The sequence below is a fragment of the Chelon labrosus genome (assembly GCF_963514085.1).
Source record: "Chelon labrosus genome assembly, chromosome: 13".
NCBI lineage: Eukaryota > Metazoa > Chordata > Actinopteri > Mugiliformes > Mugilidae > Chelon > Chelon labrosus.
This window is the reverse complement of record NC_140346.1, coordinates 9,397,545-9,416,994: the sequence shown is the minus strand read 5'-3', so window position 1 is coordinate 9,416,994 and position 19,450 is coordinate 9,397,545. Positions and strand designations below refer to the sequence as shown.

The following is a 19,450-nucleotide window of genomic DNA, read 5'->3' as shown; positions in this document are numbered from 1 at the left end:
TACCCCCACCCCATAGCAATGACACTCCTTGGTGGCAGCAGCCATCCCCAGCAGGATGCAGCCTGACACAGGCACACACACAAAAACTGTTTAGGAACAACTCAAAAAACACGAAGAACAGCACAAGGTGTTGCCCTGGCCTCCAAATTCACTAGATCCCAAACTGAAAAGTATCTGTGGGATGCACTGGAACAAGCCTGATCCACAGAGGCCTCTCCCCTCAACCCATAGGACCCAAAGGCCCCTGCTGTTGCCAGACACCACAGGACACCCTCAGAAGGCCCATGTCCATTCTCTGATGAGTCACAGCTGTTTTGGAGACACAAGGGAGACCTACACAATATTAGGAAGGTGGTCATAATGTTGTTGGTGATCTGTGTATTGCTTTCCACGTTTTGATATTGTGGATATGTCCAAATACATGTAGTATTCATATCAATACAAAAACAGTAGTCATTATATATGATAGATGGTGTGGATGAATGTTACTGATCTTCTACCCTCAGCTACGTTCAGTCTAAAGTTATAAAAAGATCTTTGCAACAATGGCATACACATAGCCATGTAGAGCTTTTCACAATTAGTCTATTATCTTATAATATAACTGGGAATCAGGTCATAATGTTATGCCTAATCAGTGTGTGATCATTTCAATGCATTCAGATTTCTCAGTTACTCCCTCTTGTAAATGGGTGGATGTTTGAATGGAATTTCCCAATGGACTAGGAACCTTCAGGGGCATTTACTGTGTTTCCATCTGCATTGAGTTCCATAAAAATCTTTTTACTCTGCCTGCTCTGGGGGCACTACAGTATAGCTGAATGATGAGCATTATCTCGCAGTCTCTGCAGTGTCTCATATAATCTCTTTGTTTACTTTAGGTCAAGCATGTTTGGCATAGCGAATCCGCTTTGCTGCTGCTGCTGTTTGTGTCTTTTTCCACCATTGACACAATGACCCCGTTTGTACAGCAGCAAGATCAGCAGCAGCGTGGCTTGAATCTCATCCATGCCCATCGTTGATGCAGCGTGGCACTTACCTGTTAAATACGCAGTTATTGTTGTTGTACAATGTTCTGTTTTATCACCACCTGCTGGACTGGAGTGGAGCAGGCTGGTGTATAGTCACGCAGAAAAATGTGCAAGAACGTGTACAAATGCCAACTTTCTCAGACACTCAAGGGCATTTAAAGCTTGTTCTCCTCATGGCTTGATACAGTGGTATTTTTCTGCAAGCCAACCACTGACAAGTCTTTAGATGTCAAGCACAAGCTGCTGCAAATGTTAAATGTCAACGGATTCGGAATTCTATTTATTCTACACTTATCCATATACAAATTCAACAGATGGCCATCTTTAAATGTTATTCAACAAAATCTCTCAATTTTCTCAACTTCACTCCACGTCCTGCCCCCACTGGCTCTGTGTCGCTCTTCCTCCTGGCCTTTCTTCCGATTTCAATTTCAACCTGTCAGTCATTCACTCCCCTGTTCTCTTCTACCTCTCCTGCCCCCTTGCAACACTCCGTCGCCGATCCCCCCCCCCCCAGCATCTGCATATAAACCTGAAACCCTCCCGCCTCGCCTCCCAGGGTGCTGGAAATGGAGAGAAAGTGGCAAAGGCGTGATTACGATGTCAATTCATAAACGCAGCACACACAGAGACTGAATGGATGAAAGCACCAATGCCACTGGAAAATTACCCACCCAGCCGGGGACAAGTCATTTGCCACACAGCGGCGCTCCACAACGCAAACGGCAACAAACACACACAAACACAAGGAGAGAGATACAAACTGGAGGTCGGTGAATAAGAAGTAGCCGAGAGTAAAAAAATAAATAAAAAAGATGGGGAGCGAGTCAGAGGTGGAGGAGAGAATCAGCAGATGTGTCTGTATGCAAGCGTGTGTGAATGCGTGAATGTGGTGTGTGTGTGTGTGTGTGTGTGTGTGTGTGTGTGTGCGTTAGCGCTCCTCTACAGGTGTTCAACCCTCTTGGCTTAAGCAGCAGGGGAGAACTGTCACTATTCAAACAGATGGAGAGAGACTCACCAGGACTGAGAACGACTCAGAGGGCGTACAATAGCAGGGCCTGGTGTATCTCTCTCTCTCTCACACACACACACACACATACAAACAGCTATTTCATATGTTGTTGAGCATCAGGTGGCCAACGCTCGAGTGCTTGAAAATACCACCTGGGAAATGCCACACAGCTAGATATAATCTATTTGTTTGGGGGACCCACAGCATAGCATAAAAGCAGAGGACTCATTGATATTTGATGGCGCATGTGTGTGCATGAGAGTGAGAGGCTAAGAGAAGACACAACGAGACAGAGAGAGAGAGAAAGGCAGCAGCTGTGTGCGTATTATGGCAACATTAGTGTGATTTTGAGATGCAGCGAACTATTAGAAAGTGGATATTTCTTTGCACTTACAAGGCAGAGACGGGTTGCTTCATATGTTCCCGGTATCTTCTCGGGTGACTCATCAGAATGGAGGTGGTGAGACGCTAAGACAGATCATTTGCAGCTTCAATTTAAATTTTAATCACGGTTTATTGACATTGTCTTTCAGATTTTTCACATTGGACATGTCAGGGATGCGTTAGTGCTATCATCTACTTTGCAATCGATTCAACACCAGCCACTGGACATGTCCCTGCCTGACTACCTGTGTAAAAGTCAGATGGGGATAGCTGGTGTTGAATTGACTACAAAGTAGATGATAGCACTAACGAATCCCTATTAATAATTATACATTCTGGATGATAGGAGGAGCAGCGCTTTTTGACATGATAATGTCAGTTAAGTGTGGGAACGAGTCACTGTTTTACATTCATTCATCTTCTGTAACCGCTTGTTCCTGTGAAGGGTCGCGGGGTCTGCTGGAGCCTATCCCAGCTGTCATCGGGCGAGAGGTTGGGTACACCCTGGACAGGTCTCCAGTCTATCTCAGGGTTAACACAGAAAGACAGACAAGCATTCACACTCACATGTACACCTACAGAAATTTAGAATCACCAATTAACCTAAGGAGCATGTCTTTGGATGGTGGGAGGAAGCCGGAGTACCTGGAGAGAACCCATGCAGATGTAACAGATCCAACAAATGTACTTATGAAAGCGAGTTTTATTTCTGGTAAGCTACAGTGTGGCTGATGTGCAACTTTATAAATGTAAGTGGATTGGTATAGACATAATATGGGGTCTGGAAGAACAGTTATTTCCATTACTTATTTCTGATGCTGCCAGAGTTTGTTGAGGGTGAAGGCAACAGAAGGTAAAGCAAAACAAAGACTCACTGCAACCATTTCCCTTTCAGTATCAATTATAACAACTGACTTATGCTTTATACATACTAGTGCAGTGCCCGTCGGAAGTATGTATTCCTATAGTGGGAGCCTACAGGTGCTGTGTATGAGGATTAGTGGAAATATTAGAGCGGAGAAAACCTATTTTACCGATATATTTTACATTTCTTATCCAAACAACGTCAAACTTAGCAATGCACATCTTCGTGCCCGTAGCGAGACACCTGCCCAGTTTCAAATCAATCGGGCCAACGGTTCGCGAGATATGCGTGCCACAGACACACACACACACACACACACACACACACAGACGCTTCTTGATTTATAGATAGATGGCGGACTACATGCTAGTTTTCCTGCCGGAGAAGATATTGAGCCTATTAGGGTTACCAGGGCAAAATATCATTTCTCTTTGAGTTTGGTTTCTTCTAAAGCCGATTTGTAAACAGTGCTCAAGATTTGTGCGCATGCTCCGCCTCTTCCTCTCCGTTTTTGGTGATTTTCTGAAAGTGGCTGTTTTTGATGCCATGGCAACCGGAGTAGTGGAAATAGTAGAGCGGAGAAAACCTATTTTACCGATATATTTTACATTTCTTATCCAAACAACGTCAAACTTCGGGCACACATCTTCGTGCCCGTAGCGAGACACCTGCCCAGTTTCAAATCCATCGGGCCAACGGTTCGCGAGATATGCGTGCCACAGACAAACAGACACACAGACAGACGCTCCTTGCATTATTAGATAGATTTGTATGACAGTCTTCAATTCGGGCGTTTTTAATTCTAAGTGCTTAATCATTTTTTGTAGACAATCAAGTTCTACATGCAACATAAGCCCCTTTTCACACATGATTGTAGCACAGAAGTTTTCCAGTTATCACCTTGGACAGCAGCATGTGATAACGCAAATGTCTGAATCACTTGGACAGGAAATTAAACAGACTTTATCCTGCCAGCTGCATTGTACAAAGTCATTGTAATGTCCTGTTGCGCCTGTGTGTGAATGGAGCAGATAATTGTCGCAGGGAGCGACTTGGTGTGTCGATGACACTGGCGACTTTGTACCCAGTCTAGCTGCTATGTGCTCTTTTCTGCTTGCATGTAATGTACAACAGATCAGCCACAACATTAAAACCACTGACAGGAGAAGTAAATAACATCATCTTGCACCTGGCATTCGTGTGGGTGTTACTTAGACATGTACCACCCACCTAGACCAGGCCAGGCACCCCCACCCCATGGCAATGACACTCCTTGATGGCAGCAGCCATCCCCAGCAGGATGCAGCCTGACACAGGCACACACAAAAAAGCTTTAAACAACTAAAAAAACATGAAGAACAGCACAAGGAGTTGACCTGGCCTCCAAATTCACTAGATAATTGGGTTTGCTTGTTTCAGTACGTAGGAACAGTGCAAAAAAGTAAAATAATGCCATCCCTGCCAGATGCCACTAAGGTATTCTAGAGCAAAACCACAACTACTCCAGCTTCCCAGATAGCAAAACTCCAGCGCTGGTGAGGCTGGACGGCTCTAAAACAAATAGTGTGTGTTCAGCTTCGTATAATACATTTCAGTTCTATTGATAAAAACAGGAACACTCAAAAATCGTTTTTATGTGTACAGAAGAAGAAAAGAAAAAAAATCAAGCTTTAGTCACAAGCAAGAAGACATCCAAACGTTCCCCAGCACCGCTTTGTCATATTATTTGAGGTCGCTTTAAATATTAAAGGTTGTCTGTGTAGTCATTTGTGTTTCTCTTAAGTTAAGGGCCCACTTTTCTTTAGCTCAGGCGTTTCTTTGAAATGACAGCGTTGAAGTGTGTCCTCGCTCTCTGGTGGGTGTCACTGTGTTTATTTCCTCTTTGTCTTTACTCCACAGGACAAACATGGATCTTTTCTTCCCATCTGCCTTTCACTCTAATCTGTTATCTGTTGTGAGAAGCTCTGAAACCTTTTGCCCTGGTTGCACTGCCGACTGGGAGTCGATTTGTTTTGTTTGCAATGAAACTCACACTAGCAGCTGAGAGCTCGTACAGATAATTGAAAGATTAATCTTACACTATAATTATAACTACAACCAACTAAAATGGGAAGGCATAAGGATTTGATGAACCGAATTGTGTTGGTGAGCTTGAGTCAGAACATCTCCAGAGCACCACGTCTTAACAAAGAGAGTTCTCTCTGTGCAATGGTAAGCACCTACCGAAACAGTCAGCAGGTGAACTTAAGGCTGGCAATGATAGAAAGGTTTCAGAATGCACGGTGCATCACGGAGCCAGTCAGAGTTTACATGCTGACACCTGTTTTATGTTGAAAACCCCTACAGCAGGTGCACAGGACTCTGATTTGGATTCATGGAAGGCCCACCTCGCAACTTGCAGGACTTAAAAGATCTGCTGTGAAAGCAACGGTGCCTGATACCACATAAGACCTTCAGAGGGCTTGTGGAGTCCGTGCTCTTCGTATATTTTTCTGCATGTGGCACTCAGTGAAAAGGTTTGGACAACCCATGTCTATATTATACCAAACATATTTGTCAACCTATAATGTAGTCCTGTGTTTTACTATACGGTAATTAATTAAGCAATTATATGTTCACTACTTACGTGTGCCAACAGGGGTTACAGTGCTTGACAAATATATTAATAATCAGTTCTATCTGCTACTATACAGTAGATGCGGGACACATCATTGATTAAATATTTGTATAATGCTTAAAAATGGGAAATAATTAGAAATTATTGTGGATAATTTGCAACCTTATTCTCAGAAACCTGGTGCTTGAAATCAGTGTCTCTTGGATGGACTTATTTATCTGTGGCGTGACGTTAAAATGCTATGAGCAAAAGAGATTTGCATTTAAGAGCTGATTTGGAGTGGAGAAGTGAACTTTTCTGCAGAGCGATGTGCGGCGGTGTGGCTTGTTATTCAGCAGAAAGCAGTCTCTGGATGCTCCCTGGCTAAGGGCTCGGTGTGGGGCCCCTCCACTCTCAGAGACAGATGTTAGGCCTGGGCTCGGCCATCCACTCTCACCGTAATGAGAACTCATGGGGACCCACACACACACAGACGTACATGCATGAACAAACCAAAAAACGCCTGACTTCCGGCATGCGCGAACTGGCAACAAAAAACAGAAACATAAACCCAACACAATGGGAGAACCAAGCAGTGAACGAGCAGGAGTGGAGAATGAGTCGGGGTGGACTCATGATTTAATAATGATGTGCTGGTTGAGTGAAAAATGAGTGACCTTCACACACCTTCACACACACACACACGTATCCATGTTAACATGCAGTGTATCCAACAGACAAGATATTCAAATAGAGGCCAGGGAGAGTGAAGGAGATTTGGGGGACAAACAGAAAGGGGAGAGTGTGTGAGTTTCTCCTATCGACTGTTTTTGTGTGTTTAATTTATGATTAAAGCACTTTTATTATTTACCACTCTATTAATAGCTTGCAGCCTGCAATGTCCGTAGGATGTGCATGCTTTAGGGGAAGGAGGATAAGGATGACTCTGTGTTCATGGTTTTATGTAAGTTTGGCAGAAAAATATGTACAATAGAGGTCCTGTAGCTGACGTCACCCTACACCAGCAATCACAACACCGCCATATTGGCAGGAACGCTCGCTTTTCGAATTACTTTTCGGTTGACAACTGCGAGCAACTAACTAACTTGTCCTTGTACCAGTTACATCCAAAAATGGTCGAGAGCTGTTGTGCCCCAGGATGCCAGTAGTGGGGACAAGTAAAGGGGAAATTGTTTTATAGGATTCCTGCAATAAAATGCGCAAGGAGCAAACGGAGTGGTGGGAACCCTCAAGAAGCAGATTTGGCTTGTGTAGCGATCACTTAATATCAGATACAGAATCCAGCGTTTTCCAAGTCTTGTTTATTTAGCATGTTTTTAACACGATGTCCAACAGATTTCTTTTCATAAAGGCAATTTAGGCTGATGTTTACGTGAATTACAAAGGGATGTTGTTCATTCAGCACTGAAACTACTCACAATGAGAAAGAAATTCGGGATTAAACAGTTACTTGTTATAGTAGTTGCGTTACTGTCATGAACCTCCTCAGAAAAATTCCGGAGTTTTTACGGATACAGATAATCCAGGAACATTTTTTTCAGGCATTGAAAGCATACCTGGGCCATGATAAGGGTCCGTGATATATATAATCTGTCAAGTTTTGCCTTGTATTGGTCAATTTCTATCTGTTTAAAGTGCGCAGTAAGCTCTGACGGCCTGAAATCAGCGCTGGCTTCATTCATTTTTCCTCAGAGTTTTGCTGCCAATATGGTGGTGTCAACAAAAAAAGTCACATGAGGCCTGGAGCTCTATATAGTGTATATGCTTTGTGTGTTATGGTGAATGTTTTTGCTTCACTCCTGAGTCTCTTCAGGACACGTTTAGCATTGATAAAGCCCGTCCTAATTAAGTCAACAGAAGCTACTGTACTCTAAGGGCAGAACTAAAACCACGGCTGGATTACATTTTTAGCTGTTAAATGTCCTTAACCCAATGTCCTTCCAAAAGGAGAATCTCCACGGGGTCCCGGTGAAAGAAGCAGAAACTCAACAAGAAAGAGAAATACGAGAGACAGATCCAGAGGGAAAGAGAGAACAGTGTGATAAGACCTCGCTAAGCCTCGCCATCGGTAATTACCTCCACGCTAAAGCTACACCAAGAAAAACCCAGTGGGAGCACGGGAAAAGATGAGGACCATAGATTGAAAAAACATAAAGAAAAAAGCAGAGAGATTGAATTTCTGATACTGTTGGCTCCCAGATTAGACGAAGACAGACAAGGAAAAGACACGGATGAGGGTTAGATGGAGGCAGATAGAACAATAGATGAACAAGGGGGAGTGAGAGGATGCTAAGCGGTGGGAGGAGGAGGATGGGGCACACAGTGACCCAGATCCTCCTCCCGTGAACACGGGGGGAGCTGCTACAGCCAGGCTGCTGTCAGCAGCAGGACCGGAGCGCCGCGTGAAGAGATACAGGACACAAATATGGAGTGAAGGAGCAATGTGACAGCTCGTCTAAATCGCAATAAACATGTGGGGACTTGCTGGTTTGAAATGATGACAAATTGTGTGTTTTGCACTAACTACTTGAGTGTGTTGGGTTCGTATCAGAGCTGACAGGTACTCTCAATATGCTCTCTCTCTCTCTCTTTCTCTCTCTCTCCTCGCAGTGGAGATTGGAGCACCTTGGTGATTTCTCCCAAAACACACAGAGACAAATGAGGCCCTGAGCATCCCGTTAAAAAATGAAACAACCCAGCAGAGAGTTCGCATCCCTCAGGATCTGACCTAGACGCAGGTAAACATACACCCGCGCACACATATGGAGGTATACACACACATATCCAGATGCAATTATTGAGCCTGTGTAACGGCCACAGGGAACTGGGATGCACCTTTACAGAGGAGGAGCTCGGAGCGTGTGCGCGTGTGAGTGTGTGTACCAGTGGCCCAGTTACGGCAGGAGGATAAAATCGCTGCATCCGTGACAAGCCCTCTGCACAAAGCAGTTCCCCACCTGTTCAAACGCCCCACCTGCACAAGTGTGTACGCGTGTGTGTTTGTGCGCTGATGTGCGTGCATGGGAGCGAACAAATACCAATGAAGGACTTTTTTCATGTCAGTACACACACACATACACACAAACATGGCGCACATGATTCCCCACATCACAAAGCTGCAGGACTGCTGTGTTATTGTACCTACATTTCTATAGTGGCTTGACAATACAACCAAAGAGCCCGTCTATGCATTTCAGACTGCTTGAACACTAATGGTACTTGGCTTTGTGGACACATAAAGAAAGAGTACACACTCACACACGTCTGACTTTTACATTCTTAAACACTGCTTCTTATTTAAAAATTGAAAATTAGGTTCTGAACTACATACTTAAAGGTGGGATCACATGAGCGCATGAGTCGTACAGTTGACCAGATTACTACGTACAATGCCATGCACAAACATATACAGCACGTGTCCTTGTACAAATCAGAACTCACTTATAAAACTGATCCGTTGTCGTCCTAGTACTAAGCGTAGCTTTATGCGAGATATTTCTGAATAAACAGGAGGACTAGTGATATTGTCTATGAATGCTTCTTCTTCGACGAAATCCAAGCACAATGATTAGACTACCAAGGTCTGTAAGCTCATTTCTTTCCAACTCAACCCAGATTTTTTATTTAAACAAAAAACTGCAACCCATGCAACCGCCATGCAACCGGCAATTATCAGATTTCAAGGGTGACATCTTTCAAACTTTAAATTAAATGAGTAGAGCACAAATACAGACAATTCATGTGAAATAACCCAAAGTTTGGCAGACAGGTGTGTGTCCATGTAGGATCTCACCATTCATGACAAAAAGCTTACTGGGAAATTAGGATTTTGGAGCATTTAACTCATATATATCCCATCGTTCCTACGCTAGTCTCATGTCTCACTATACAGGGGCCAAATGTTAAAACGGTACTGCTTGGCGTCGTCATTGAGATGCTGCACATTTCCCGGTCATTTACACCCGTCCATCTGTCACTCATCAATCACTGCTCAGCGTTATCATAGCTGTGACAGGCTGTCAGGTCCCTGGTGTGTTCTCACATTTCTCCAACCCCCGCTCCACCCCCACCGACTTCCAGTATTACTACACTCTGGTGTATGCAGATTCTAACTCATGCTGAGGCATAGGCTAATGGAAGCACACAATCTTCCAGTGACTCTGCTTTCAGCACAACGGATAGCTCTATCAATGCACTTTGTAGCCGAGGGTCATTGGTTCATTTCAGCACCAAGGACAGCGCCAGGCATTTCTGTCTGTGTATAACCCATGGACTGTATAAATCTAGACAATATGTAGCCACTTCCGTGCATTGGCCAAACTGACACTAATTCCTGGGGATACAGGCAGCGCCATCTTGTAACTTTGGAGTCTGCGCAGATTGGAGCCACGCGGAGCCACGATATTCGATTAATTACTACTATGCTCTGCTCTTCCTCCACCAGTTACAAGAAAATGTCCGATTATACACTGTACTTATTTTTTTTATTTTTTTTTACAACTCTCACGGCCCCACAGGATAAGTGTGTCAAGCGAGGCAAAATGTTTGGTATCCAAATCTTTGTGCTTTAGAAACAGATAATGACTCATAAATCAGTGAACATGAAAAGAAAGAAGCAGTTCTTTGACATTAGCGGAACAGAAATAATGTAGGTAAACTGCTTTAATCTAGACAGACCTCGTCTCCAATTACTACCCGTCACATCCACTGCGCAAGAGTGACAGTAAGTAATACCAGCATCAGGAGTGCAGATGCTGGTAGTGTAACTCACAAGAAGCAGCACTAAATAACATTCATTTTATTGCTGCAAACACACCAGTGAACCTCCTGCTGAGTTTTAACAGCCACAGAGCCTAGTTTCAACTTGGTTATATTTACGTGTGTGTCTGCAGGAAAGCAGTGTAAAGTGTTGTTTGTTTGTGCACGTACATGAATGTTTGGTAGTATGCATTAGGTCTAAGCTTGGCCAGCTTCTGCTCAGCCTGTAAGTGGCTAACATATGGGATGACAACTGTTGCCTTCATGAGGGAAATGGACGGATTAATTGAAATTGAGCACAGTTAGGAGAACAGACACGGAAGTGATGAGCACTTAACACAATCATCAAGGCGAAATTACACAGGGACCGCTTGTGTGCTGCGTGTGCTTGTGTGTTGGTGTTTGTGTTAGGCTTAGAGGGATCGTAGACTAATGAAGAAAATAACAATTACCGCCTGATTAATATGTGTGTACGGGCAGCCCAGTACCTGTGGATAATCATCAACCTTGCAAACCATTAGCAAATACGCGCCGCTGACGGTTTCTAATGGGGTTGTGTGTGCAGACTGGCAATGAGGAGCATGTGTTGCTGCTTGCAGTGCTGATACAGGGTTGACCTGAATATGGAGATGTCCTTAGCAGTGATACCGCAGCAGTCTTGCTCCAGCTCTTAATGTGTAGCATTATGGGGAGGTGAGCATAGAATAAAACCAACACAACAGAAGACCAAACACAAATATGCCATTTTGATTTTCTCCTTTTCATTATTCTGATCATTATTCATTCTTCCTTAAAGGAATAGTTTTTTTTTGTGAAATAACTGCATTGGCCTTGCAGCAGAGATTCAGTCAACATCACTCAGATGAACAGAACAACCCGTTTAGCTTAGCACTGGTATAAAGACTGGAAACACAGGAGCACAGGTAGCCAGCACAGAGGTAACAAATCCACCCACAAGCACATCAGAAGTTCACTGAAGAACAGATTTTATCTAGTTTGTTCACCCATAAAAGAGACACTTTAAAACATTAGACGGCTTCTTTTTGGGCACAATCAGTAACATCCTACAGTCTCCGATTGTTGCCTGGCAACTGGTCCAGGCCAAAATATAATCCCCCTAGTCCCCTAAAGATTAAACTGTTCAACTTTATATTTAAAGTTACAGTTAATTAAGAAGACAAAATCAATATATGACCTGTAAAAGCAGAGTTCATTTTTATTCAGCCCGAGGTTTCAGCCAGATGAAAATCTGTTTATTACAAGAAGGAAATGTACGGCTGGACAGAAGATCACTGTCAGACAAAGAAAATGCCAGAACTGAAAGCAGAGCCACTCTGAGCTGTCTGAACGTCCATTCGAAAAGTCTGCACTCAACTCCGAGTGCTCCACTTGTCGTCTGTGAAGATTTATGAGTCACAGAGACGAAGATCTGCGGCTTTCTCTCTGACCCTCTCTTCTCTCACTCGTCCCATAATTCTCGCTACCTTCTCCCTCTGATCATTTCCTCTGAGGTCGGCCAGACCCAGCTGGTGGAGAGGGACAGGTCAGGCGCTATCTGTCTGCGTAACCCTTTGCCACTCATCAGTGTGAGTGTGTGTGTCTCACAATGTGTCATCACCCCGCGCTGAAAAATAGAAGCGAGTCCGCTGGAGAGATTGGACTAGAGGTAAGTGATTGGAAAACAGCACCAAATGGATGAACGGAGGACTGAAGATGGTGGCAGAAGGAGTCCCTCGAATATCCTGGAGAGCCCTTGTCTGTGGTGTCTATTGCAGGCAACGCAGGCCATGAGAGCCAATCAACAGGGGAGCTTTGTAAGAGTCTGGCAAGACACTTAAAACAACTTTGCAAACTTGATTATCCGGGAGAAGTGGGGAGTAAGTGCAGCAGTGCAGTGACGGCACACACACATACAAGGACATAAGATAATAATTACTTGAAAATCAGCATGAGGTGAAAGTCAACATCCAGACTTCCCTCTTTTATGTATGCATGCACAGTTCTCCACAGACATTACATTTTGTAACGCTGACCACCCAAAGTGCCCGAGAGGAGTGGTTGCATCCTCATCTATTGTGTTTCAGACAAAAACTCAATGAAGACGCCCTAGAGCAGATGCTAATGATTAGTAAAGCAATGCCGCTTGCAAGTGCATTCGCAACTTTTAAACTGCGTTTTGTGCACCGAGGCCAGTGAAACTAAATAGCGTAGGATTCCATTATTGTGTCTCTATGTGGGTGTAAGCAACGTTTTGCAGATAAATAATCCTGGCAAATACCTAAGAAGAATCAGCACAAAGTCACTGAAGTTAAATCATACTCAAATCAATCTACATTAATTAATAACACAATATTTCCCTAATTAGGTCCACAGTGCACAAATCTTAACGTTTGTGATGAATAGTATTGTGAGGTAAAAGTTAGAAATGGTTTCTGCATTCATAGATTTTATGTTCAAATATGAGAAAATGTTTGATTAAAAGTTAACCAAATGATTCATCGACTACTCTAATTGATAGATTTATCAAAAACTAATCTTTTGTTGCAGCCCTAGAATAATCGTTGCAGTGGAAAAAAAGTGCAACCCTCAATACTTTTTTTCTTTTCTTTTTTTTTCTTTTTTTTTCGACCTCATGGAAACTATAAGGGGAAGGTTGTTGGTGATGCATCCGTGCACAATCATAAATAAAATGTTTTTCGGGGTTTGGCGTAGAGGAACCTTGATCCCATCCAACAATCCAGTTCTGTGTAAAGAAGAGTGAAAGCTCTCATCGCAAATATAACCGCCAGTAGTTGCGAAATAACACGTTCGGTACAGCACATATACAGTGTGGAGCGTCCATTATCCTACGTCAAAGCGGCAAAACACAACCTTGGTCTATCTGATATTGTCATGGGTTCTGTTCTCCCAGCCTTAGTTGGGCTTTTATGACCAGAAGATCGTGGTGGCTACTGTCAACCAAAAGTATTCTTGTGAAATCGTACAGTACAGTTACTGTTTTGGGGTGCCGTGGGCGATACAGTGAGCAGAGGAGAATTGTAAACCACGTAGAGACAGAAATGACATGCCGTCATGTAACTAAGATAAATAACAACATATAATGGGAGGGGAAACACTGGCTAGCATCTGCTGGTGAAGATCAAGAGATACGATTTTAGGGTCCAGTCTAACCTCTCCGCTGTGCTCCACTCCCATATCTGCCTATTACTTCTTTTCCAGTCAGCCAGTCAGGCCTCTCTCTCTGTCTCTCTCCCTCTCTGTCTGTCTGTAGGGCAAATCAATGGGCCTTGGCTGCCTGAATATTTGCCGCCAACCATGGCCGGCCGTGACCACGAAAAAACACAAACAAAAACTGAAGTTAAGAGAAGAGATGAGACACCTACTCAGTACACGGTGCACCCATTCCACTACAGCTACAGATCTGCACGCTCACACACGCTGTGGCTCCCTTAATCCCCCTTCCTCCCACATCTGAAGAGACGGTACAGGTAGAATACAGGAGGCAGAACAAACAGAGGCGTGCAGCAGTGTAAAGATGAGGGACAATGTAAGTGTAAAGGCCACAGAGGAATACCGCCGATAAGCGCACTACTACGCCGAGATCTGACAACAGCTTCCAGAAACTAAATTTCCTTTCATTCGTGGCTTTTCTGTGAATGTTTAAAAGCAGACAACAAACACCCACTCAAGACTACTCTGCACTCATCCCATACTACACTGAGCCAGAAAGAGAAGGCTTGGTTTCTCTTTAGCAATAAAAACAGCATTTGTTTGCTAATGAGCAAAGTTCAACATGCTGTAAAGAAAGTGTGACTCTGTAGTCACAATGCTTGCCACGGATCCGTGGGATCAGAAGAGCCTTCCATCTTCTCCTTGTTTGAACACAATAGCTTCAACTTATCCACTCTGAAACCGTCTTTTGTCTCTGATGGTTGTGTAGCTGCTCTGGGATCAGTGGCTGGGCGCTTTTCACCAGGCTCTGCTGCTTGTCATAGGCGCTGCGTGCAGCTTTGAAAAGGAGGTAATAGCGAGTGTTTGGGGGGGAAAAAAACAATAAAAAAACAAAGAAATCTCTGGTTTTCCTACATGCTGCTGAGCCCTGGCACCATTGGCCGCGGCAGCCCGAACAGGATTTGTGCCGCATCCTATGTCACACCCTCGTTGGAGGATTTATAGAGTGCTCCCATAATGCACTTCCTCTCTCCAAAGGGGGGACATAAATCTGACTGTTTCTTTTTTCTTTTTTGTCAACATCAGCCCCTCCTCCCCCTTTTTATTTGCTAATGGGATCCTGAAACCACTATCCTCTTGGCTTTCTTTATCCCTCGGACACACGCGCACACAAAAGCGCTAGCTTACACATACAGCTCCCTTCACAAAAGAACTATATGGAAAGGCTTGTGTCAATTAATCCTGTGACTTCACTTGCAGGCGTCAAAGTGGCTTGTTACCGAGGGGCCTCTCCCAAAGGCTGAATATTGCGTTCTAACTGTTTGCAAGCTTTCTGACAGAAAAAAATGTGCAGTGTGTTTATCTGGATATAATAAAGCAACAAAAAGGTTCCACCAACAAAGAGTCACACAGTGGGTAGCAGAATTAAAATACACTGTGCTGGTAATGAGCTATCTAAATTCAGAGTTCATATTGCTTGGAATTACACAAAAGCGGGGCTCCGGGCAGCATTGGCAAAAATTCTATAGCTCTTTCTGCTTCACTGCCAGAAGATTCTCCCTGTCGAGCAGCGACACGGTCGGTCCAGGGAAATCGTTTGAGCCACAGCATGCATCTGCGAATGCAATAATTCCTTTGTAAACGACATCACCTCCTCGCCCATTTTTGCATACTTGGCGTCTGTCAACATGCTGGCTGCACTCTATCCCTCTCCCCGCGCGTGCCCCGGCAAACCCACACACACAGACGGGTGTCAACGCTTCGAGCTCTGATTACTGACAACTCTGAAAGAAATACTAAGTAGACACGGGCACATTTAAACACACACACGCACGCACGCGTGCATGGTGAGCCTGAATGGATGTCTGGAGGGTGACGGTGATTAAAGCAACTTGCACGGCCACGCTTTCCCGGAATGAAACGGTGGCTAAACAGAAAATGACAGGAGTAGCGGCGCTTCAAAGTTATCTGGGAAACAGCTTCACATATTGGCACTACAGCGGCAGATCCTTCTCCGCACCTGACAAGGACGCACTACTTCATTTAAAAAATGAAAATGAAACACAGACGCAGAATCAGGGCAAAGAAATGGGAAATGTCACTTCTCACGGGTTCTGCTTCCTGCCAGCTGTGACAGGAAACAGGAAAGTCAGTGAGGGTCAGTGAAGCAACAGATAGCACACAGACAGAGACAATGCACTCTTATTTTCTCCTGGATTGAACTGCTCTGTACAGTGGCCTTGGGGAATCAATTAGAACCATGGTGTGCTTGGTGTTTCCACCCCCATTGACTTGGCACTAATTTGTTTACTTCACAACCAAGCTCAGGATACAGATAGGAATAAAACAATAAATCCTTCCTTACAACGCAACTATCCTGCTCAGGCTATATAACATGTATGAACTTATCCTGTTTATACCAAATATCCCCTGACAGGTGTCTGGTCATGCACCTTGAGTGCGGCACATGATAGCCACCCCACTGTTGCTTGCAAGTAAATGCATATAAGACAAAACTTTGACCTCTGGGCCAGGTCACAGCCTTCAGCACGTCCGTGAGCGTGTTTTCCTTCCACACACAAGCACACACTCAACAAAGACGGCACACACTTTAGCCAGCCAGCCGACCAGCAGGGAGGCTCTTTTCTGTGTCAGGAGGCAAGGAGGATGAACAGCTTATCACAGTTATGGTGTCTCTCAGCTGCCAGACAGAACTGACAGGTGTCACCTTGTTATTTCGCGGCACACAAAGAGCCACCGCGGTCCACTGGGAGTTGATTAGCACGAACCTGTTGCCGCATTTACCCGCTCACCTACGGCACATGCCAGTCTCGCAAGAGAACTGAGCAGTCCCACAGCAGTGGGGATACTGGGTGACTTAAATTTAGCTCAGCGGCGAAGGAAAGCTGCAGACGGAATGGCACACATCCGTGACACTATCACATATCTGCGGATCTGGAGATTATTTGTCACGTTGTGGGATTTGAAGGAGTTGTGGATGAATTGAGGCTGTTATTGAACAGCTCCAACCAGCGATTTCTTTACATCAAACTCGGTTTTAGAAAGCTTAAAGAGTTGGTTGAACTATGAAAGGAATTATTTCAAATAATCTACAGTGACTGAACTTTTATTCAGTGATATTTGGTGTACATCTGCAAGTATGCAGTTGTGAGAGAATATTAGGAGTGCACTCACTTTTCCTGAGTAGGATGTTTCAGCTCAGACAAGCTTTGGGAGTTATTTAGTCGTGCTTTCACATTTGGACACCAACATCCAGAAGTAAATTGTGTGGATCCTGTTAAACATGGGTGCCTCCAATGAACTTATTATTGATGAAATGTGCACTAAGGCTACTATTATTTTAATCATACTCTGCCCATTTCAACTGCACATTTACACTAGACATGTTTGGAGATTATTTTTTTGTTTGTTAAGTTCAATACTATTAAACTTACTCCACAAATCATCTTCTCCACTTTCCTCTGCCTGCCTTTGGCTATCAGTCAAGAAGAATACAGCAAAGACCCACGGGATTGTAACAGTGGAACAGATTGTCTCTCCTCCGTCCAGGCCTTTACACAAAATATGACCAACGCTGCAAATATCGCTACAAATCAATATCAGAGTGATGCTCCACGGGAGATTAACCCAAAAATAGTCCATAATAAGGTCACTGCAAGCTCTTTATTGAGCAACACTTTAAGTCTCCACAGACCTATTGCAGAGATGCGACAGAAGATAAAAACTAATACCCTCAACTGTTATTTGTTGCTGTATGGTTAGACAGTTATTATTAAGTGCGCGTCTCCACAAGTCCAAAAAGGAACGCGGCTGGATAAAAACACATGTTCTTTCCTCGAGGAAAGGACGTCAATCAGGCCAGTTGTGTTAGTTTTCTGCATCAGATGGACATTTCTCTGCATCCACACTCCCAGCCTGTCTGAGCATCTCTAATAAAGCCGTAGCGCACTCGCAGAGAGCACGCTGCCCTTCACCTACCGTACCTTTGGTGTGAGCGGCGCTCATCCCCAGAGCCACTACAGCCAACACGCCGACTATTCTCAGCATCTTCTCGGTGGCGATTTAGCCCGGGGAAAAGAGAGGAGGCTGCGGCGACCTCTTTTCCTCTTCTCTCCTCTTTCTTAGTTTGTCTTTTTTTTTTCTTCCCTCTCCTTCTCCTTACCGCCCTCTCTCCCTCTTGTTCAACGCCTCGGGGTCCTCTCCTCTCTGCCGAAGCGCCGTGGAAAACAGTTCACTGATAACGCGGGACAGACAAAACACGGGCGGCGTGGAGTAGGAGGTGGAGTAGGAGTAGGAGGAGGAGGAGAAACGCCGGCTTCCCGCAACGCACCTCGACGCACGGCACCGCGCGCGTCGCACCGCAGGTTGTGGGGACGGTGGAGGCAGTAGCAGCAGCAGCAGCAGCAGCTGAAGTGGTTTCTGCTGAGACGGGACCAGAGAGCGGCACAGCCCGGGACCAGACCGAGCGACGTCACGGGGAGGAGAGAGATGGATTCAGGCGCTTTTTTCCTCCTCTCCCTCTCTCTCTCTCGCTCTCTCTCTCTTTCTCTCACTCTCTCATACACAGACACACACACACACACTCTCTCCTCCGCCTCCCCATCTTTGGAGCATCCTACACCTTATCTGAGCAGATACTATTAATGCAAAACATAATTAAAACGATAAATTAATTGAAAAAAAGTCTGAAAAACATCGTCTGACTTTATTAGGTCCTGAAATAAACAAACAAATAAAAAAACATGTAAACCAATTTACAATAAATGAATGATAAACCATTTTCTCATATGAACGCTTGCAGCATTTGCGTTATGTTATTGTAAACCCCTTAAAGAATCCAAAGTGCATATGATTATGCCTTAATTACAAAGGAATTACAATGCCATGCAATTATTCAGTGTAAACTCACACCTGCCACAAACATCATGTGATTTAAACGCTGCAGTGTGTGTTGTTAGTTGCCTGATGCTGTTCATTTTAGAAGGTATCATCATTTGATCTGTTTGTTTTGTCAAGAAGACATGAAATCATCAGCTCAAACCAGGCCAGCCTGTGACCTGAGCTCTCCCCACTTCCCAATTCACCTTTTTAATTCACGACAGCGTTTCAGATGTTCATGCAACTGCTTTTATCAGCAGCAGTGCAGTGAAAGCTTCCACTCGCTTTAAGCCTGAGGACTTTGACTCAGCTGTATCTGTAAAACAGAAGCAAAAAATAGACTTTAATATGACTGAAACGCTGAGACATTTACCCTGGTATTTATTTTATCACGGGGGAAAGAGCTTTAACCGCTGCTTGCATTTCAAATGCAATGAAATTAGAAACCCGTGCGCTCATTTTGCCATTGTTCCCCATGCTGTACAAGAAGAAAAAAAAAAATCTCATTTCATTCCTCCCCTTTGTCTGTAAGGTGTGTGTATGTGGGGGCGTGTGTTGGCATGTGTGCCAGTGTGTGCGTGCATCTCCGCCGGTGCCAGGCAGTGGGATTAATAATAACTTTTTCAATTTTCCTGAGTAGCCTATCTCAAAGGAAGTTTTCTTTTTGGACTATCTCTGTTGGTTTAGGATTATTCCGGGAGGCAGTGGGAAAT

At 44.3% G+C, this 19,450-nt stretch overlaps 1 protein-coding gene across 1 annotated transcript in view; it reads right to left on the bottom strand.

Moving 5' to 3' along the window:
• The window catches only part of LOC311498348 (calsyntenin-2-like), a gene marked incomplete at its 5' end in the record, with an annotated part of 268,748 nt that extends 250,842 nt beyond the window's left edge, over window positions 1-17,906 (bottom strand). The window contains one exon of the mRNA XM_084558889.1: window positions 17,843-17,906. Coding sequence (XP_084415015.1) covers window positions 17,843-17,906 — 64 coding nt within the window. The remainder of the gene's footprint in view (window positions 1-17,842) is intronic.
• Between the last annotated feature and the right edge of the window lie 1,544 nt (window positions 17,907-19,450).